At 36.2% G+C, this 22,732-nt stretch overlaps 1 protein-coding gene across 1 annotated transcript; it reads left to right on the top strand.

Moving 5' to 3' along the window:
* The first annotated feature begins 372 nt into the window (after nt 1-372).
* vcam1a (vascular cell adhesion molecule 1a) lies at nt 373-14,094 on the top strand. Its single transcript, XM_026195833.1, has 6 exons — nt 373-577; nt 663-941; nt 8,063-8,353; nt 9,805-10,065; nt 10,151-10,417; nt 13,161-14,094. The coding sequence occupies exons 1-6, from the start codon at nt 517-519 to the stop codon at nt 13,301-13,303; spliced, it is 1,302 nt and encodes a 433-aa protein (XP_026051618.1). The 5' UTR covers nt 373-516; the 3' UTR covers nt 13,304-14,094.
* The last annotated feature ends 8,638 nt before the right edge of the window (nt 14,095-22,732 follow it).

Below are 22,732 nucleotides of genomic sequence, written 5' to 3'. Positions count from 1 at the left end.
CAGATGCAGTTGTGTGACAGTATGGGTGTGTTTGAAAGAAATATGCATGTATGATCACATGATGCTGATTAAATTATGTTGAGAATATGATTGTACAGAAATCATGATTTGTAAAACATTTTGTACAGATAGCTGTAATTTTAACTGGAATATACTTTAGATGCATTAAACCACTGTCATTACACATATCTCTTCATATTTAAAGACCGTGACTGACTGATTTGTGGTGTACAAAAAGATACACTCAAAACAGTAATGCAATGCTAAATATTCAAGAACCATTTAGTTATGTGCACAATTTGGAATATATGAGGAAATGTGAGCAGGTGTGGCTTGGAGTCTGATAAGTGAGTTGAATGGATAATGTTTGTTTGGAGAAACAGAAAGTTAAAAGGAACAGGCTGGATGGTTGATCAGTATCTTGGTCATAAAAGAGCTGTGGTGGGAATATTCAGCACCATTATCGTGCTGTTTCTGAATTTGCATGCTGAATGAGTGCAACGCAACAAAAACAAAATGTGTGGAGTGAAATGCATCACTTTTATGCTGTGGGTTTATATTCTCAATGTAATAACTGGTAAGAGGACATCACACAGAATTGTTTATTCAATTTTAACCTTCCACATTTCATTATTTTGATAGTACACATTTTTTTTCCACAGGAGAAAACAATTCAAAAATGGAATTAACTCCGTTAAGTCCAGTGATTCATGTTGGTGAGGATTTGGAGATTACCTGTCGAGTGACTGATTGTCCGGTTAATGTGACCTTCACGTGGACATCTGCAACAGACAAATTTCTTAATGCAGAAATTAAAAATGAGCATACTGTTTCCCATCTGCTGATCAGGAACATTTCTGTTATACACAGTGAAACTGTCGTGTGCAAATCTTCATGTGAAGGAAAACCCCTACAGAAAACTTCAAAAATAAAGATCTTCTGTAAGTAATGTTTATATATATTAACCTGTTCCAGTTTTGCTAGTAATTATTTAAACTATACTTTTATTTTTTTTTTTTATAAGTTAATAATTCCAGTCCTTACAACTAGCAGTTTTATTGTTGTACAAAACTATTTTACTTTTGTTTTTTTGACATTAAAGGGATACTTCAGAAATGAAGCTTCTCTCATCCCTAATGAGGTTGCAGATATGTACCTCTTTTTCTCTCTCTCTTTTTTATCTTTTTCTGTGGACCACAAACAGATTTTTACAAAAATAATCTATGTCTGTGAGTTCATAAGGGAAGTCTTTAGAGAGTTGTGAGGGAGAGTGCGAGACGCAGCCTCTGTGTTGCCAGATCCAGCTATTATAAGCATTTTTGACATGTCTTTTTCACTTAATTTGACACTTTAGAAAGTTAATAAAATAGGAAGTTGCAGTTTAGGTTCAGCAATATATTTATCTTATCTAATCTCCAAAAGATTTAAAATCATTTTGGTTTATTTTGTTTATTTCGGGCCAATAAATACCAATACTCAGGTGCCCTTGAGCAAGGCTTTGAACCTACACAAAGTTATCAGCTACATAATGGTTATAAATAAAAACTATAACAGCAATATATATGGTTGCATGAATACTAAACAGCTGATAAAATAATCCCCCCCAAAAAATATAGTAAAGTATACAAAATTTGATGGAATATATAGGGTATGATTTAAAAATGAAACAGAACAGAAAACATCTTTCACAAACATCTACAAAGTATATTTCTGTCTCTTTTAAAGTGCTAATGGTGTATATAATTAGTTGTATTTATAGAGGTTATTATAGCATAATTCTTTAATAAGGGGGCTATTACAGAAAAGCAGCAGCTATTTGCACTAAGTGAAAATAGCATATTTTCTTAGCGATAGATGCTATTTACACTAAGTGCAAATAGCAGCATTTTTATGGTATATTCAGTTTCTCATTAATGCAATTATCTAATCCACCAATCACATGGCAGTTGCTTCAATGAGTTTAGATTTCTAAATCAGTGTGAGGCCAATGAGATTGAGGCTTCAATGAGGCCAAGATTTCTAAAGAATGCTTTCAGCACCTTGTTGAATCAATGCCACATAGAATTAAGGCAGTTCTGAAGGCGAAAGGGGGTCAAACACAGTATTAGTATGGTGTTCCTAATAATCCTTTAGGTGAGTGTATATAAATGCCTACATGTCATAATGGATAGTCATCACATGTATCAGAATTATCTATTTTCTCGCACACGAGCAGCTCCGTTTCATCTTGGAGACGTGTACTGTCTGCGCTTGCCAAATTCCGTGTAAATAGCAAATACGTCATGGCGCGAGCACAACTGGCTTTTATAGGGAATGGAAGATGAGACTCTGATTGATTTATTGCACGAAAGCAAGTCTCTAAATGACTGCGATTCCACAGTCGACAAGGGCAGCATTTCCTCCACCACACACGCTGCTACAGCTCTCTTCACCTGTCCAGAAGTTACCTTCCCTAACCGATCTTAAACAAAAATCTCCGTCCATTTTAGCAGCACGAGTTCTCCAGTAATTCATTAAAGCGCATGCTCAATAACTGACGCAGCCGTCCCAAAACGTGATTAGAAATGCATTTTAAAGGGGGGGTGAAATGCTATTTCATGCATACTGAGTTTTTTACACTGTTAAAGAGTTGGATTCCCATGCTAAACATGGACAAAGTTTCAAAAATTAAGTTGTACGTTTGAAGGAGTAATTTTGTTCCAAAAAAACCTCTTCCGGTTTGTCACAAGTTTCGGAAAGTTTTTTTTCGAGTATGGGTCTGTGTGACGTTAGATGGAGCGGAATTTCCTTATATGGGTCCTAAGTGCGCGCTCTTCTGCCGGAAGAGCGCGCGCTCCCTTATAGCAGAGCAGAGAGAAGCTGAGCACATCCTGATAAGAGCGAGAGCGTCGCGAAAAGTCACAAAAGAAGTGTGTTTTTGGTTGCCAGGGCAAGACAACCCTGCACAGATTACCAAAAGAGAAACAGCATTAAGGGACCAGTGGATGGAGTTTATTTTTACAGAGCATCAATGGAGTTGTGCAAGTGTTTTTGTTTGTTCCCTGCATTTCGGATTGCACGTCGTTTATTTCTTAAGGATAATGCAGTCCCAACGGAAAAGGGTCACGAATGTGTGTTGGAACCGTATGCGGTGAGTAAAACTGCTTCAAATATCTCTGTGTTGTTAACTTAGCTATCAGCGCATAAGCACATCAAGTAAACAACATGCGATGTTGTCATCAAACTGCACTTTCCACATGTAAAGCTTAAAAAAAGACAACATAAAGTGGAACTTAGTCATTTTCCAAAACCGCTAAGCAAATATATACAGTTTCAGTACATACCACATAGCATACCGCCTATGCTGATGCTGCTCTTGTTAAATTTCAGCCTCTGGATCTGTTTCACAGCTTCCACATGCTCTCAACTCAAAAGCCTACTGGTGCTCGTGATTCTTTAGCTCCGCCCACACGTCACGCCTCTAGGCGCTCGTGTTTTTCCGGGAAAAATCGGTACAGACTATCTTTCTCTTATAAATATAATAAAAATAAAGACTTTTTGGAGTTATGAAGGATGCAGTACTACTCTATAGGTACTCAAGATTAACAGGATATTGAGTGAAAACGAGCATTTCACCCCCCCTTTAATTTATTTACTTTAATATTTTTTCGTACTAATACATTTGTAACGCAAGTAACTTAATTTTATTGACATCAGTAACTGTAATCAAATTACATTTATTTTAAATGTAATGAGTTACATTACTGCGTTACCACGAAAAGTAATTAGAATACAGTAACTTTGTAACGCGTTATACCCAACTCTGCTCGTTATAAATCATCGATATTTTTCACAAATAGAAGTCACGTTTTTTGTTTTTATCTGAAACGTGCAGCGATTTATATTCCAAAAGCCACTCATATAATGCAGAAACTCTCAAGCAAGCAAAACACGCGCAACGTGTTTGTTCTGTGGCAGAATGAGAGGGAAAGGAGTACTGCCGAGCGCATTACACACAAGCTGCTAGATTCACTTTCGCCAGAAAGTCATGTATGCCCAAGGTTGAAAATAAATTATGTTTATAGTAAATGCCCCTTTAAATTGTCCTTTTTGATGATAATGTTTTAATCAATATGATTATGGATTATGGAGCGAGCACACCGATGCGCGCTCAATCCACTCAACGTGCTTTATCAGCTTGCACACGTCAGCTATAATACTGAATGTTTAACATTATATTCTTTGCATAGATATCTTACATAGACAACCTTAATCTCTAATAACTCCATACTGCTGTCTGTTGTTATGAAATGCCTAAATTAGTGTAACTGGCAACAAAATAAAGGCAACATTTTGTAATTTATTTGTAGATGTTAGCCAGCTAGCTAGCTAGCTAGTTAGTTAGTCTAATTAGCATACCCATACCTTTCATTTCAATTATCTGCATAGTACAGTGGAAAATATTTGAAGCATATGGGTAGCATTATTCAATTTGGGATGTAATATGTAAAATGGCAATGCATTTCTGTATTTTAATTTACATGTTCCAATACATTTGTGCAACGTTTGGTATAAGTTTAATTTGCCATTTCATACACCAGTTTTAATATGTAAAATGAATACTAATTTTAACGCTTTATAAGTTGCAAAATGAAAATGAAAATGTATTACAGAAATGATTAGATATATCTAACACGTTCAAGCAAAACTGTGGCAAAATGATCATTTAAATGCTATTTTTCTTAAATGCATTAACACTCACAGTCAAGACACTTACGATTGCATTTTCATTCAATGACCGGCATTGAATGTAGCAAAATTCCAAGTGCACATTGAAAATGCATTCCGAGCCGATCACATCTCCGCCCCCTCCCGCCCTGTCAATCACTGCTGGAACAAGGTGGGGCTTACAGAAGGTCAAGAGATTCAAGTGAGAGAAAATGGACAAGACAGTTGGCCTGTGTACATTTTGATCATTTCGGTTTATGGCTTCAATAGGTGTTTCTCAATGTCAAGGAAGGATCCTCGGAAGCCAGTATTTCGAGGATGCTACGTCATCGACATCCGTCGAAGGACTGTTCCAATGTCGAGGATCCTCGGAATTTCAACCAAGGACTGAGTCCTTCATTCGAAGAATATCCCATACATAGGAAAGGATGCATATGTGTTTCCTTCGCGCTCTTCGCGCTCTCAAATCACCCACAATCCTATGCGCGCAGCTTTGCTATCTAACGTTAGATCAAAAATTCAAAATTGTCAAACGTTAACGTAGTCGGAGCGTAACATTTTTTTTTTACGTTACCAAACATTTGTTATAACTGTACTAAATATAAGTAAAGTTTGACGTTTAAATGCCAGTATAAATTACTACCGTATTGATATTGTAAATTATACAAATACAAATGGTTAACTGAACCGGACCTGTCATTTAACAATTGGTTGCGTCATCGGCATTTCTTTTATAAATAACTAGTTAAGTTGTCCAATGTAATTTAATGATACCATTCACAGCATTATTCAAACGGACCTAGCCTGTTCCATTGATGTGTTCTCCGTATGCTAAAGAGGAGTCTCACCTAGCCTCTGAAGGAAGTGACTTGGAAGGATCAGTCCTACCAAGGAAGTATCCTTGACATTGAGAAACGCCTAATATTTCATTCGCACTTGTGGGCGGAGCTGAAACGCTGCTTTCATCTGATTGGTCGAATCGCTCCGCTTTCAGCTCGGTCTTTTTATTCTTTCAGGCAAAATAAGAGTCAGTGTGAGTGAAGCACTGTAATGTCTGAAACTACCGCTCACTGTTTATTAGCATAATATTTGAATCAGATGTAGCTGGGCACATAATTTGTTTTGTGGTGCTGAGACCTGCAAGAGACCCCGTTCAATTATTGTATGAATATTGTCCCACTGATAAATACAGTGCAAATAGTTCTGTCTCCTTGGATAACAGTGAAGTGGAAATAAATATAGTTAAATTTATGAAATAAAATTAAATAGGATTTTTTGGGCCAGTTATACAAGCAACACTAGTCGGACGAGTCTGAAGATCTGAGCTGAATTGGGTGAAACATTTAAGTTCTAGTCTGTGTCAATTACTCTCATAATAAATAATAATAATAATAATGTTAACTGTATTTTTCGGTATAAGTGTATCAGTACAAAAATACCTCATGACGAGGACAAAAACATACATAAGTCGCACTGGACTATAAGTCGCATTTATTGAGGACCAAGAGAAAACATTACCGTCTACAGCCGCAAGAGGGCGCTCTGGGGTAGGCTACAGGAGCACTGAGCAGCATTAGCACTGAACAGCATAGAGCCAATTTTACTATTTTTATTTAGAAATTTAACTATATTAATTTTTACAATTATTTATTAATGTCACACACACACACATACATAGTGCCTTATGATTAAACGATGAGAGTGGTAAATGTTACAGACATGGAACTGTTCAGTCTATTATTGATTATTATTTCCACTTCACTTTTATCCAAAGAGAGAGAAATATTTGCACTGTATTTATCAGTGGGAAAAGTTCATACAATACTACAACCTAGAAATGATTTGCAGGTCTTGACAGCACGAATTATGTACATCTGATTCAAATATTATGCTAATAAACAGTGAGCGGTATTTTCAGACATTACAGTGCTTCACTCACACTGACTCTTATTCTGCCTGAAAGAATAAAAAGACCGAGCCGAAGGCGGAGCGATTCGACCAATCAGATGAAAGCAGCGTTTCAGCTCCGCCCACAAGTGCGAATATGAAATATTGAAGCCATAAACCGAAATGATCAAAACATACACGGACCAACTGTCTTGTCCATGTTCTCTCACTTGAATCCTCTTCTTGAGATTTGAGTCTCTGACCTTCTGTAAGCCCCGCCTTGTTCACGCAGTGATTGACATGGCGGGAGGGGGCGGAGATGTGATCGGCTCGGAATGCATTTTCAATGTGCACTTGGAATTTTGCTACATTCATTGCGGGTCATTGAATGAAAATGCAATCGTAAGTGTCTTGACTGTAAGTGTTAATGCATTTAAGAAAAATAGCATTTAAATGATCATTTTGCTACAGTTTTTGCTTGAACATGTTAGACATATCTAATCATTTCTGTAATACATTTTCATTTTCATTTTGCAACTTATAAATCGTTAAAATTAATATTCATTTTACATATTAAAACTAGTGTAGGAAATGGCAAATGGAAATTATGTAATTTAATTTTCATTTTGCACCAAACGTTGCACAGATGTATTGGAAAATGTAAATGTAAATACAGAAATGCATTGCCATTTTACATATTGCATTGTCATTTTGCATATTACATCCCAAATTGAATAATGCTACCCATATGCTTCCATAGAAAATTACTTAAACTTAATTAGCCTATTTCATTTTATGAATGATAGATTATAGCCCTAATCACTGTCTTTTTCAAAAGATAACATGCTTTGTAATGGTTGGAAGTTTAGGTAAAAGTTTTAAATCTTAAAATCTTATTTTCTCTCACACCTAACATTTTTCTTCAGAAAACATTGATTCATCTAGGGTAGTGTGGATACCCTTCTTTTCTTTTCGTGTTCTTTACTGTTTTGCATGGTTTTTTAAGCATCAACTTTGATTGCATTTTTTTTTTTATCCATTTAAAGCTGATTGTCTCTGTAGTGATAAAAATGTTATTAGTTTAGCACTTTATTTTACAGTCCTGTTCCTCATGTACATACTATATACTTATTATAGTAATTACAATAACTATGTAATAACTAGGTAATAACCCTGAACCTACCCCTAAACCTAACCCTACCCCATGTAGTTACCTTGTATTACCATAACTTTCTTAGATAAATACACTGTAAGTACACTATAAGTACATGTTAGTACTGTAAAATAAAGTGCAACCGAAAATTGTGTTTCAGTGGTTATTATATTTAATTATTTTTATATTATTTTTATATTATTATTATTATTATTATTATTATTATTATTATTATTCATATTCCATGATCTAAGTAAAGTGTATTTCTTGTGTAAATGATCAGGATATTGTTGTGATAAAGTGTGTTTTCTGCAGCATTTCCAGAAGATCCCGTACTGCCCAAAATCGAGAGTCTCATTGCAAACCAAGAAAAGAAGCTCATCTGCACAGTCCACAACATTTACCCTTTGGAAATGTTTCACATTGAGTGGTTTCGTGGAGATAAATCCCTCCATAAGGAAGAACTTGATTCAAAACATTCAGACCATGTTCAGAATTATTCGTCTGTGTTCAATTACACACCTTCAGTCGATCATCTAGGCAAGAATATTAGTTGCAAGGCAACCCTGGATCTCAATCATTGGAACAAAACAACAACTGCTGAATGTAAGTCATTATTAAAGGAGCATACCAGGTTCAGTACAAGTTAAAGGTATAGTTTACCCAAAAATAGGGTGGCCATATGCACCATTCATACCGGACACATCCTGGCAAGGATTTTAAAAGTGAAAGTCGTGACATTTGCCAAGTATGGTTACCCATGGTGTTCTGCATTTAACCCATCCAAGTGCACACACACAACAGTGAACACACAACCGGAGCACTGGGCAGCTATAGATCCAGCACCCAGGGAGCAACTTGGGGTTCAGTGCCTTGCTCAAGGGCACTTCAGCCAATGGTATTGAGGGTGTAAGAGAGCGCTGTTCATTAACTCCCTCCCACTTACAACTCCTGCCAGCACAGAGACTCAAACCAGTGACCTTCCGGTAACTAGTCCAGCTCTCTAACCATTAGGCCACAGCTGCCCCATTTTAATATTGCCTAAAACACCCAAAGCAGTTTAACCAATAACATGCAGGTATTGTACATCGACCAATCGTGGTGCTGCACATGAGAAGATGAGATCTACAAGTAACAATATACGATTTGTTCTTTCGTTTGACTTGAAGCATCGCTGCAAACTGATAAAAAAAGACATCAAATTAGGAAAGCATAAGGAGCCGTCTGCTCTGCTCTCTATAGCTCTCATGAATGTCACACAGTGATTGACCTGCACAGTGCAAATAACCAAAACCTGGATATTTTGGGCAATATTAAAATTCTGGCCAGGACGTGTCCCGTATTATTGACGCATATGACCACCCTACCAAAAAATGTAAATACTATCATCATTTATTCACTTTCAAGTTGTTCCAAACCTGTATGAGTTTCTTTATTTTGCTGAACACAAAATAAGATATTTTGAAGAATGATAATAATCAAACTATTGCCAGTAGCCAATGACTGGAAAAACATACTATGGAAGTCAATGGCTACAAGCAACCTGCAAATTTGTAATTTATGACTTTATGAATAGAATTTGTATTTTTTGATGAACTATCCCTTTAAGCTCTAACAAAAGCATTTATGACATAATGTTGACACAAAAATAATTTACTTATGCCTCTGTGACGAGTCTCTCGGCCCCGCCCCACTCGTCACAGCCTCATTTATAAAAATAAAGATTACAGTGAGGCACTTACGGTGGAAGTGAATTTGGAAATTTTTTGTCTTCTGTTAAAACTTGTGTAGTATTGCAGCTGTTAAGTTTCTCTAATTTTTAGAGTCTAATTTTTCACACTTAATACACATATTGATTACGTCTTGTATTGTTGAAACATTGAGTATTTTAATGCCTTCAACACTTCGACCTCAGTATGACCCAGACTAATTTTTAGAAATTAATCAACATTATGCCACAAGTACTGTCCATTGAGCTTAAATAGTATTGACCCCAGAATATTAATTTAGCAAGTTTACCAAGTATCATCAATGAAAACTCTACATTTCTTTCCCAGATGGTCCAGGGACTGTGACAGTTTCCAGCAATAATACCATGGTAAAGCTTGGCGATCATTTGGAGATAACATGTCATGCAGACGGAAACCCCAAGCCGACAATCTTGTGGTGGAAACTGGGGGAGACTGAGCCTGAACAGCAGAGCCAGAACCACAAGCTCATAATAAGTAATGCTTCCTGGTCTCAAGCAGGTTGGTATCGGTGTAATGCAAGCAATAACGTGGGAAGCCAGCAAATGAGTGTAAACATCATTGTTGTAGGTGGGTAAATGTAAAGGATGAAATTAGCTGTCTTGTCTTACCATTTTAAACCTGGTCATGATCTTTAACCTTCGTTTAAATGCAGGTCCTCCAAACATCCCCAAAATCCAGTTAAGCCATGGAGGAGAGCTGAAAGAAGGAGAGAACTTAAGCATATTCTGTTCTTCAGACGGCGGGCCAGCAGAACTGAAACTGTACAGACAGTCCCAGAGCGCAGCGACAGGAGTGAGGAATGACTCAGCTGTGCTTTTAAACATCTCATCAATCCAGATAACAGATGCAGGGATTTACATCTGTGAAGCAAAAAATGACTTTGGCACTGAGAGAAGCACAATGAACATTACAGTCAAGGGTGAGTTTATAACATTCTGGAACATTAATTATAACGTTAATTGCATGGGAAGTCAGTTTGCATTTGTTTTATATTAGTATTATTTATAGACGATCAGTTTTTATTAATATTATGATTAGCTTTAATCACAGTTTTCATTTTAATTTGACAAATTTTTATTAGCATTTGGTTTTATTTAAATATGACCATGTTGGTTTAATTTTGTGTTCGCTGTACCTGTTTTGTGTTTTCTGGTACAAAGAATGTTTTTGCCCAAGTAGGTGAAATTTCCAACCAATAGAGACCAGTTTTGCTCAGCAAGAATTGGCAGTGTGAACTTTGGTGGAAAATGAAGATAGCAGTAACTGATACTTGCTGAGATCAGCTGAATTTTTTTTATTTGGTTAATTTTCTCTCTGCTGTCCTTAGTTTTGTCCGATGCATCTAAATGTAGAGGGGTTGATGGGGCAGAAGGTGGTATATGTCAATTAAATTTAATAAAGAAATCATCTGAGATAAGGGTTTGACCAAGATGTTATCTGTCATACAATTGTGTGTAAAGATGGGGTTGAGCTTGTTACATGATTTATGGGTACCTGTGGTGGAAAGAGTCTATGAGAGAGTGGAAGTCAGCAACATCTGGCTTCTCAAGGTGTATGGTCATGTGACCAAAAAGTACTAGAAGCCTGCCATCCGCAGAGAATGAGAATGGCAGCATATACAGTTCTTAGAGAAAGTTGCCCAGCTGACCTGCTTTAAATAACTACAATGTTACAGGTAGTGTGACTGTAACGGCAGGAAATTGTTAAAGTTGTAAGAGCATGTGAGGTATTCTCAGCTTTTGGAAACGAGGAGACCAATACTCCCACCTCTCCCAAACTGACAGAGGAAGTGGATGAAAGAGAAGTTGTTTGGAAAGAGCAGCAGGGGTTGCTGTGTCTTCAGGTTTAATCCAGATCTCAGTTAAGATAAAACAAATATAATGGAAGCACATGAAAGTGGTGGAGAGAGGAAAGGAAGTAGAATGAGGAAAAGGAAGTATTGTGTACTATGTTTGGTATATACAGTACAGACCAAAAGTTTGGACACACCTTCTCATTCAAAGAGTTTTTTTTTTCATGTCCATGACATTGTAGATTCACACTGAAGGCATCAAAACTATGAATTAACACATGTGGAATTATATATTGAATTATATACATAACAAAAAAGTGTGAAACAACTGAAAATATGTCATATTCTAGGTTCTTCAAAGTAGCCACCTTTTGCTTTGATTACTGCTTTGCACACTCTTGGCATTCTCTTGATGAGCTTCAAGAGCTAGTCACCTGAAATGGTCTTCCAACAGTCTTGAAGGAGTTCCCTGAGAGATGCTTAGCACTTGTTGGCCCTTTTGCCTTCTGTCTGTGGTCCAGCTCACCCCTAAACCATCTGGATTGGGTTCAGGTCCGGTGACTGTGGAGGCCAGGTCATCTGGCGCAGCACCCCATCACTCTCCTTCTTGGTCAAATAGTCCTGGATGCCTTTGACTTTTTGAAGATGCTGATTTTATTTTCCAGCACCTGTCCACACTGCCAAAAGCACCAAAAGTTGGTTAAATGACCACAGTGTTGGTGTACTTGACTGGCCAGTAAACTCACCAGACCTGAACCCCAGAGAGAATCGATGAGGTATTGTCAAGAGGAAAATGAGGAACAAGAGACCAAAAAATGCCAATGAGGTGAAGGCCACTGTCAAAGAAACCTGGCCTTCCACACCACTTCAGCAGTGCCACAAACTGATCACCTCCATGCCACGCCGAATTGAGGCAGTAACTAAAGCAAAATGAGCCCCTTCCAAGTATTGAGTACATGTACAGTAAATTAAAATTTTCCAACAATTCACTAAAAATGTTCAATAATCGGCGGATATTTGAGGAAGGGCTGGAGACCAAGTGTTGTCATCTTTTTCAAGACTGGATTAAAGCTTTCTCTTGGTAGTTGTGGCTAGACTAAAGTCTGGAAAAAATCCTTTCAGGATCAGTGACCTGTCTTGCCATCTTAGTACACTGAAGATGAGAGTATGCGGCCGATCTGAGTTTTTCCTTTCGTCATACACATGATGTGCCCGGTCAATCTCGATGTCTCTGCCTTTTGGTGAAGGGATCCCTCCGCTCCTTCTGGCAACCCCACCAGTTGTACGTTATTTCTCCTGCTCCTATCTTTAATGTCTGTCATTTTTTCGGTGAGTTGTTCCAGCTGATTTCTTAAGTTTGTGACTACTTGAACGGAATCAACCCGGTCCCGTCTCTGCTTTGCTGTGTTGGCTAGCTTTTCAACTTCTGCTTTTAGCTCATTTACAGGATTGTTGGTTGTTTGTATATCCAAATGTAGATCACGGAGTGTAGGAGACAGTACAGAGTCTATTGCTTCTCTTACAGTTGAAGCCCCAACCGAATGGAGTGCTAGCTTGATAGCATTAGCTATAGCAGCGTCCAGATCCTCTCTGGAGATAGCGGAATCTTTGAATATTTTCTTTATGTGCGACAATCTCTCTTTTCCGAACGTCCTTGACTGCTTGAGTACTCATAGTGGGCTAGGTAAAAAGTGATTCAGAATTTCTGACAAAGTGAGTAGAGCGAAGGACTATGCGTGCATTTCTGCCGAAGGGTCACGTGATCTCAATTATAATTATAATTGTTTGTAGTAAGAGTATTGCTCTCAAATGGAATTGTTATATTTTGTGTTGTGTTTTCTTGACATGATCCTTTACTCTTGTAATCCAGCACAGCATAGCATCTCGAGAAATCCAGACCTGCCTGTCGCTATTCTGCCGGCTGTGGGGTCAGTGTCGCTGTTGACCGCTGCTGGACTGCTGATCCGACACTGCAGAAAGCAAGCCAGGAGCAACATCAGTACAATCCTCTAAACAGATGAAGAGCACATTAAGAAAATGAAGTGCTTTTCTGCTGAAAGGAACATTCACCTTGACATTATGTATATTAAGCTTACTGACCAGTCAGTCAAAAGCTGCATTTTCTGTATTTAGTAATTTTGTGGCTAACAGTGTTATTTTCTTATAAAATTAATACTTGATAGATCATCTCAAAACACAGTGTACATGCAGTTGCACAAATGGTCAAAAGTTTCTAAGTTTCTGCATCTATTTGATTAAAAATACGGTTGATTAAAACAGCACTAATTCTTTGGTAATAATGAACAATAATGAATTGGTGCTCATAAAACATTTCTTCTGGTTCTTCTCATTATTAACAGTTTAAAAAGCTTGGGACACACAGGAAACTCATTTCAAATTCTGATCCATGCAGACTTTTCCTTTTCCTTTTCCTCCAAAAAAATTGCAACAATGGTTTTGGGTAAACTTAACCTGTTAACTGTTTTATGCATTGTCCATTCTTTTCCTGTTTCTGTTATCGGTCTATCAATCTTCCAGTTTCTTCAGGAAGTCCCATTCCTGACCCAGCACTGTACTGTAGGTGTTGAAATGTATTGCTGCCTGCTGTTTAATGCAGAGTGCATATCGTGCTTCAAAACAACAAATGCCATTTAAGAAGGTCTTGATTAAAATTGCTACAGTGGAAATATTGCAAACATCGACAATCCCAACATGCTAAAATTGGACTGGCTACATGAACGGAGTAGAAAATAAAATGTTTTCTAATGTTTGTCCTTGTTATTTTGTCTATAATGGTTGTAAAATTAGAATTAAGTATCTTACATCCTGAGAAATCTCTTGTGTGCCTTCCTGAGATGGACATGGTTTTTTAGTGTTATTTTTTAAGTCTCTTTTTTTTTACCCCTCTTTGATACGTGCGAAGGAAGAGCTACAAAAGGAAAAAAAAATAAACATATCTGATTTTAATGTTATGTGTGCTTCAAAGCAAATTTGTTTATGTTGCTCTGCCGCTTCCCTTATCAAAAAGGGATGGAAATGAGTTTAAAAACAAGATTAAACTAAAAGTCATGATCACAGACCATCTCAGGAAGGCACATTTGCACACATTTTAGGTTTTGTAGTTTGCAAAGCTTACATTAAAACATCATGAATTTCTCATTGTTGGGCAAGATATCCCACCAACAATGTAGTTTTTAAGTGGAACTTCATCCGAACAGAGTTTGAAGGGAAAAGAAATAAGAAAATTCTGTAAACTGTGGGGTGGATCCAGTTTGGTTTTCAGATATTTATGTTACTAGGCACTTTGTGACAGCTAATCATTTCCTTTGTAGCACATACCGAGTTCCTCCAGGGGATACAAGAATAATATGCATTGTTTGTGTTCTCTTTCTGAACGCATCAGATCAAAAGTGAAAGTGATTTTATCCAACAGGTCCATTATGTGAAGGCTTTTAAAGGAAGTATGGTTTCACCAAAAGTGTTTTGCTGTTGCTTTGACCCCATGTCAATACAGGATGAGAAGTTCAATAAGATAGGATGTTCTTAGAATTCAGCTTTTTTCTCAGGAAATGTATCTTGGCATATTATATTTTGGTTTATTTTGCAATAATCAAAATGTGTAAATAACACATATACTGGTGTTTATTCTTTCATGTAATTTCATAATTTCTCCTTGCAGCCACTGCTAAATAAATGATTTTATATTGCAGATGAATAGTTTTAAGTGATATTCTTTTGAATTTTTCATTTTGATTACTTTTATGAAACAGTTGTGGTACTGTGTTGGGTTGCTTCATGGTAAATCCAATGAAAATCTGCATCTTGAAGTAAAACCAGTGTGTTAAAAAGAAAAAGAAAACAACATTTAAATGGCTGGTTACCACAAAATTATTCTATCATGCTATTTTATTCAGAATGCTTCATAAGTAAATATCAAAACAAATAAAATAATAATAAAAAAAGTAAATATAATGTAGATAGTATGCTGAAGTTTTGCAGATTTTTTAAATCGCAGTTTAACTACTAATAATGATGCTGTTGTATTGTGAATTATATTTTATTAAAAGTAAATTATTTCTATAATTATTTAATAATAATTACTATGATTCAAAACAATAGAACTTATTAATTAACTGAAATAAATAAAAAATGCCTTTCATCTTCATTATACTATATTGGTAAAGGCATTAATATTGTACTGTACTGGTGAAGGTACGGAATTTCATACTCCATCTATTGGACATATGTGAGCAATACAAGACAAATATTAGCAGAGCAATATATATATTAATCTAGATTAAAATGGCTCATTTGAATTTTGCAGACAGCATTCAGAATATGTGTGTTACCCAAATAAAATTGACAAACAGTAAGTCTTTGAAAAGGGGTTTATTAAGCTAGGTGGTGCATTAGAAAAGGGGCTCATCTCCTGTTTCCAAAATGCATCACAAAGTGCTTGAAAAAGCTGTAAACTAATTCCACATTGCACAAGGTGCAAACAACCTTACGCCTGTTTCACACATACACCGTCTGCAGTGCGTATGCGTTGCATATTTTTTTACGCACCCATGTTAACGGATTCCAGTTGCGTTCCAGGAGCGTTGTGTCTGCAGCAGTGCAGCAATCGTTTACGTACTGAGTAGCAAACTGCAAATGTGTCCTGTGTGAAAGCACATCGAGTCCGTGCTGCACCACATACGTAACGCACACAGACTGCATACGCACTGCAGATGGAGTATGTGTGAAACAGGCATGAGCAGGGCCGTAGCTGGGGTCAGTTGTACCACTAGGCCGGTTTGAAATTGTTTAATTTGTATGTTAATTAATTTTTATTTATTTGTGCTATTTACACAATGTTTCCGTTTTTTTTTTTTTTTTTTTTAAGTTTGTAGGTGTCAAGGTACAGAAACCAAATAATTAAATGTAAAATAACACTGGATAGTCTTCAATGTAAAAATGAAATATTCAATCAAACCCAGGGCCGGCCCTGACCAATTTGCTGCCCTAGGCAAGATTTTACCTGGCGCCCCATGCATCACAGCCCATTTCACCCTGTCATTGTGTTCATGATTTAGCATATATATACACACAGACACACACACACACACATTACAGCAAAACTGTTTCCAACACTCATAATAAATCATCATATTAGAATGATTTCTAAAGGATCATGTGATAGACTGGATGTCACATGTGACACTGAAGAATGGAGTAATGATGCTGAAAATTCAGCTTTGCATCACAGAAATAAATGATAATTTAAAGTATAATAAATTGAAAACAAATTTTTTAAAATTGTCATAATATATCACAAAATTATTTTTTTCTGTATTTTTGATCAAATAAATGCAGTCTTGATGAGCAGAAGAAACTTCTTTCAAAAACATTAAAAATAGTAATGTTTCCAAACTTTTGGCCTGTACTGTAAACCCCAAAACTGCACAACTGTAGAGTAAAACATTAATAAAAAAGTGATGGACCCACTTTATATTAAGTGGCCTTAACTACTATGTACTTACATTTTAATTAATAATTTAGTAAAATGTACTTATTGTGTACATACATGTTTTTACATTGTACTTATATAAAAAAACGACATGTAATTACATCTGCATTTAATTTCTGTAATTATATTTATAATTACACTGTTGACCCATACTTTACACCTTAACCCACCCTTAAACTTACTCATACCTCCAACCCTCTCCCTAACCTTACCCCTATCCCACCTCAATAGCAGCAAAAGTGTTTTACAATACAATATGAACACAATAAGTACATTGTACTTATTTTTTATGTAAGTACATAGTAGTTAAGGCCACCTAATATAAAGTGGGACCAAAGTGATAATAAAAAATGCGTCTTAAAACTGACATGATTGTACAAAATCACAGTCTGGGGACTCAGAACTCAGAACAACTGCTAACATTAAGTAATGTAAAAATAACTGCCATGAAATTAAAGTATCTTACTCCTATGCAAAAAATTGTTCTTTCACTACATCTCTTTACCTCTGTCTTTATCCTCTTCTCTTCTTTTTGGCACTGTATCTATCGCAGACTATGCTCATTTATAATGTGTCATGTAAATTCGGCCTTGCGTAACAATCAGGAAACTTTCACCGTGTCTAGAACGGGCGCGAGCCGCCAGGCCCGTTTCTACGAGCTGTGTGTTAACAAAAGCAGTTCTGTCTACATTGGATGCGGCGTCGGGCGCGCTACACAACAAATTACCAACAACTGATCGTGCGCGAGCTCTGTTTCTGACGCACTTCAAGCACTCGATGGGCGGGGGAAGATTGATTTTTTTTTGCTTTATTTGGTAGTATTTCGAATTAATGGTTTATAAATAGTAGCCTATTATAAAAAATATATATATGTTAAAAAAAAAATCACTCGTTCACTCATTCTGGCGTATGGATTTTTATGTTTTTGTGCTATTTACACAATGTTTCAGTTTTTTTTTTTCAAGTTTGTAGGTGTCAAGGTACAGAAACCAAATAATTATTGGTGTATGGATGAGTGGCGCCCTTAGCATTTGCCTATACCGCCTATGCCGCGGGCCGGCCCTGATCAAACCTGCATTTGTTTAGGCACCTTCAACATTTCTCACATTATTAAAGTTTTGCTATGTATATGTATAAAAAATATATATCAGGTGTCTGAATAATTTTTGGTTTTACTGTTAAAACTAAGTAATTCAGTCAAGAGCAGTGAGTGATTATCCTTTTCATTTTCTTGGATTAACATTACAGCAGCCAGTCGCTAAATTAGGCACGGTCACTTTAAGAGACGGTGAACACATCCAATATAATACACATCCCATTTTTTTCCTCAACTGTTTATTTTCACTTTAGAAATAACTGACAGTTTTTTCGAGCATAATTTCCAAGGTGGATATTTTTACATATTTTGTATGTATTTGTCGGCACAAGAGCACAAATAAGCAAATTCGATGTTCAAGTGTTTTGAGACGCCTTTCTCTGGGTGAGCCCTGAACAACAGAACACCGTGAGTACTGAATTGGGCTCTTTCACATCTTTTTGTTTGTTCAAACTGCGATTGGTATTTGTTTGTTCAGGTTCAGGAGGGACTTTGAGTAGAACTTCGCAGAAGAGAGCTCGGTTCAGTGTCGCTGTCCGTGATAGCCGCGCTCTCTCTCTCTGCGTCACCGAACACCACGCGCGAGTAACCAGCTCTATTCAGCTTTTCCGCATCTTGTGTTTGGATGCTTTAATGTCTAAATCGACAAGGGGTAAGGATTAACAACAAGGCGAAAAGATAAGCTTTCATGACGATGCGCATTTTGTCTCTCTCTTTCTTTATATATATCAGAGAGAAATAGAGAGAGAGAGAGAGAGAGAGAGAGAGAGAGAGAATTTTTCAAGCATCTTTATTTAACAAAAAAAAAAAAAGATTAGTCACAACAACACATTAATAATTTTTCACAAATTTAAACCATTTTTTAAACCATTTCAATAACAGAACACAAAACTCCTCTATGACACCATATTCTTTCAAAAATATTTTAAAAAAAATAGCTGTAAACACCCTTTCAACATTATAATCAATTCTTTGCTCAATTTGATCTCTTGTGCTAATGTAAATGGCCATTTTGGCTTTTCCCAAAATAAAATTAAGCAATTGACACACATTCTTTCCATTCTGAACATATTTGAAACCCAAAATATAAGTTTGCACAGAAAACTTCTCATTAAAACAAATAAAAAGATTTAGCAAACCATCAAATAAAGGCTTTAGTCTCTCTTTTTCAGTCTCTCTCTGAAAACAAAAAGGACATTCATTGCTAACTGGATTTCTGGATTTAAAACAGAAATAAAAGCATTAACAGCAATAATGCCATGCAGAATTCGCCAGTGTAGATCTCCAGCTCTTTTAGTTAACGTTGGCTTGTACAGGGCTCTCCACTCTGGTCTAACATTATTACTCATCTTAAAAACACCAACTCTTTCATGTGACAAAAAATTTATTTTTTTGTTAAAAGATTTTAAACAAGCTTTATAAAATGTTTTCCCATTACGTTCATACAAATCCATTTTCTTCACCTTTTCAGATATAAAAAAAAAAAAAAAAAAAAAAAAAAACTTGTACAAATACCTACATTTTGCAAAGTAATAAAATTTGGAAACTGGTCCTTCTCATTGGGGATAAATTCCCCTTCACTGTAACCTTGAATCATTTTTAATTCTTCTGTCATAAAAGCAGATTGTATTTTTTTTTTTAGTACTTGTCTAACAATTCAAATGGATTTCACTTCTAAAAGATCGGCTACATCCCCAGCTTTTCCAAGACTAGGGCCAGCCACTTTGACTAAAGGTCCAATTGTTATAATCTTGGATTTATTGAATGCTGCAGACATTGTCCCACTTGCACGCAAAATGTCCAAATGTGATCCATTGATCAGAGGTTAGTTCAACAGCCAGAAAAAAAGATAATGTCGAACCAGTTCTTTTCACTTGAAAGAGACCCCATACTTTAAAAAGATTCCTTTACAACTCCGGCATTCTGGATGTGTTGATTTTTTTTTTGGATCTAACAAGAACAAAAACTTATCCAAACATAGTCCCTCAGGAAAAATTATAATGGGTTTGTTTATTCATTAAACAAACGATATTATCACATTTCCAAAAATAAATATCTTGTGGCCACGACAAAACTAAACCAAAAAGACCCCAGTTTATTTTTTTTATCTTACAATGACAGCCATTTATTTATTTATGTCAGGAGTTATGTAAAAGAAAAAGAAAGTTGAGATCGATATGAAACTTGAGTCGTAGACCTTTTTAACGATGTAAGTGAATTGCATCATTTTACATTAAAACAAGCAGTGAACTCTGAACTAATGTGAACAAAGAACGCTTCTGTGCACTGGCGTCCTTCCACAGGTGAAGAGATAAAAAAACTAATTCCACATTGCACAAGGTTCAAACAACCTTACGCCTGTTTCACACATACACCGTCTGCAGTGTGCGTTGCATATTTTTTTACGCACACATGTTAACGGATTCCAGTTGCGTTCCAGGAGCGTTGTGTCTGCAGCAGTGCAGCAATCGTTTACGTACTGAGTAGCAAACTGCAAATGTTTCCTGTGTGAAAGCACATCGAGTCCGTGCTGCACCACATACGTAACGCACACGGACTGCATACGCACTGCAGATGGAGTATGTGTGAAACAGGCATGAGCAGGGCAGTAGCTGGGGTCAGCGGGGACCCGGTGAAGGTTGTACCAGTGGGCCACGTTTGAAATTGTTTAATTTGTATGTTTGTTTATTCTTATTTATTTGTGCTATTTACACAATGTTTGAGTTTTTTTTTTTTTTTTTTAAGTTTGTAGGTGTCAAGATACAGAAACCAAATAATTAAATGTAAAATAGCACTGGATAGTCTTCAATGTAAAAATGAAATATACAATCAAACCTGCATTTATTCAGACACCTTCAACATTTTCTCACATTATTACAGTTTTGCTATGTATATATATATATATAAAAAATATATATCAGGTGTCTGAATAATTTTTGGTTTTACTGTTAAAACTAAGTAATTCAGTCAAGAGCAGTGAGTGATTATCATTTTCATTTTCTTGGATTAACATTACAGCAGCCAGTCGCTAAATTAGGCGCCGTCACTTTAAGAGACGGTGAACACATCCAATATAATACACATCCCATTTTTTTCCTCAACTGTTTATTTTCACTTTAGAAATAACTGACAGTTTTTTCGAGCATAATTTCCAAGGTGGATATTTTTACATATTTTGTATGTATTTGTCGGCACAAGAGCAAAAATAAGCAAATTCGATGTTCAAGTGTTTTGAGACGCCTTTCTCTGCTTGAGCCCTGAACAACAGAACACCGTGAGTACTGAATTGGGCTCTTTCACATCTTTTTGTTTGTTCAAACTGCGATTGGTATTTGTTCGTTCAGGTGCAGGAGGGACTTCGAGGAGAACTTCGCAGAAGAGAGCTCGGTTCAGTGTCGCTGTCCGTGATAGCCGCGCTCTCTCTCTCTGCGTCACCGAACACCGCGCGCGAGTAACCAGCTCTATTCAGCTTTTCCGCGTCTTGTGTTTGGATGCTTTAATGTCTAAATTGACAAGCGGTAAGGCTTAACAACACGTGAAAAAGATAAGCTTTCATGACGATGCGCATTTTGTCTCTCTCTTTCTTTATATATATCAGAGAGAAAGAGAGAGAGAGAGAGATAATTTTTCAAGCATCTTTATTTAACAAAAAAGAAAAAAAAGATTAGTCACAACAACACATTAATAATTTTTCACAAATTTAAACCATTTTTTAAACCATTTCAATAACAGAACACAAAACTCCTCTATGACACCATATTCTTTCAAAAATATTTTAAAAAATAGCTGTAAACACCCTTTCAACATTATAATCAATTCTTTGCTCAATTTGATCTCTTGTGCTAATGTAAATGGCCATTTTGGCTTTTCCCAAAATAAAATTAAGCAATTGACACACATTCTTTCCATTCTGAACATATTTGAAACCCAAAATAAAAGTTTGCACAGAAAACTTCTCATTAAAACAAATAAAAAGATTTAGCAAACCATCAAATAAAGGCTTTAGTCTCTCTTTTTTAGTCTCTCTCTGAAAACAAAAAGGACATTCATTGCTAACTGGATTTCTGGATTTAAAACAGAAATAAAAGCATTAACAGCAATAATGCCATGCAGAATTCGCCAGTGTAGATCTCCAGCTCTTTTAGTTAACGTTGGCTTGTACAGGGCTCTCCACTCTGGTCTAACATTATACTCATCTTAAAAACACCAACTCTTTCATGTGACAAAAAATTTATTTTTTTGTTAAAAGATTTTAAACAAGCTTTATAAAATGTTTTCCCATTACGTTCATACAAATCCATTTTCTTCACCTTTTCAGATTAAAAAAAAAAAAAAAAAAACTTGTACAAATACCTACATTTAGCAAAGTAATACAATTTGGAAACTGGTCCTTCTCATTGGGGATAAATTCCCCTTCACTGTAACCTTGAATCATTTTTAATTCTTCTGTCATAAAAGCAGATTGTAATTTCTTTAGTACTTGTCTAACAATTCAAATGGATTTCACTTCTAAAAGATCGGCTACATCCCCAGCTTTTCCAAGACTAGGGCCAGCCACTTTGACTAAAGGTCCAATTGTTATAATCTTGGATTTATTGAATGCTGCAGACATTGTCCCACTTGCACGCAAAATGTCCAAATGTGATCCATTGATCAGAGGTTAGTTCAACAGCCAGAAAAAAGATAAATGTAGAACCAGTTCTTTTCACTTGAAAGAGACCCCATACTTTAAAAAGATTCCTTTACAACTCCGGCATCCTGGATGTGTTGATTTTTTTTGGATCTAACAAGAACAAAAACTTATCCAAACATAGTCCCTCAGGAAAAATTATAATGG

This window comes from Carassius auratus, chromosome 2 (genome assembly GCF_003368295.1).
Source record: "Carassius auratus strain Wakin chromosome 2, ASM336829v1, whole genome shotgun sequence".
NCBI lineage: Eukaryota > Metazoa > Chordata > Actinopteri > Cypriniformes > Cyprinidae > Carassius > Carassius auratus.
Note: the sequence above shows the minus strand (reverse complement) of the source record. Positions and strands in the feature narration are given on the sequence as shown.

Bases quoted from the DNA above. Each gene is read 5' to 3' on its own strand.
- vcam1a (XM_026195833.1), top strand. From the start codon at position 517: ATGTGTGGAGTGAAATGCATCACTTTTATGCTGTGGGTTTATATTCTC. The intron at 578-662 runs GTAAGAGGACAT...TTTTTTCCACAG, and splicing joins TATTCTCAATGTAATAACTG to GAGAAAACAATTCAAAAATG. The intron at 8,354-9,804 runs GTAAGTCATTAT...TTTCTTTCCCAG, and splicing joins CAAAACAACAACTGCTGAAT to ATGGTCCAGGGACTGTGACA.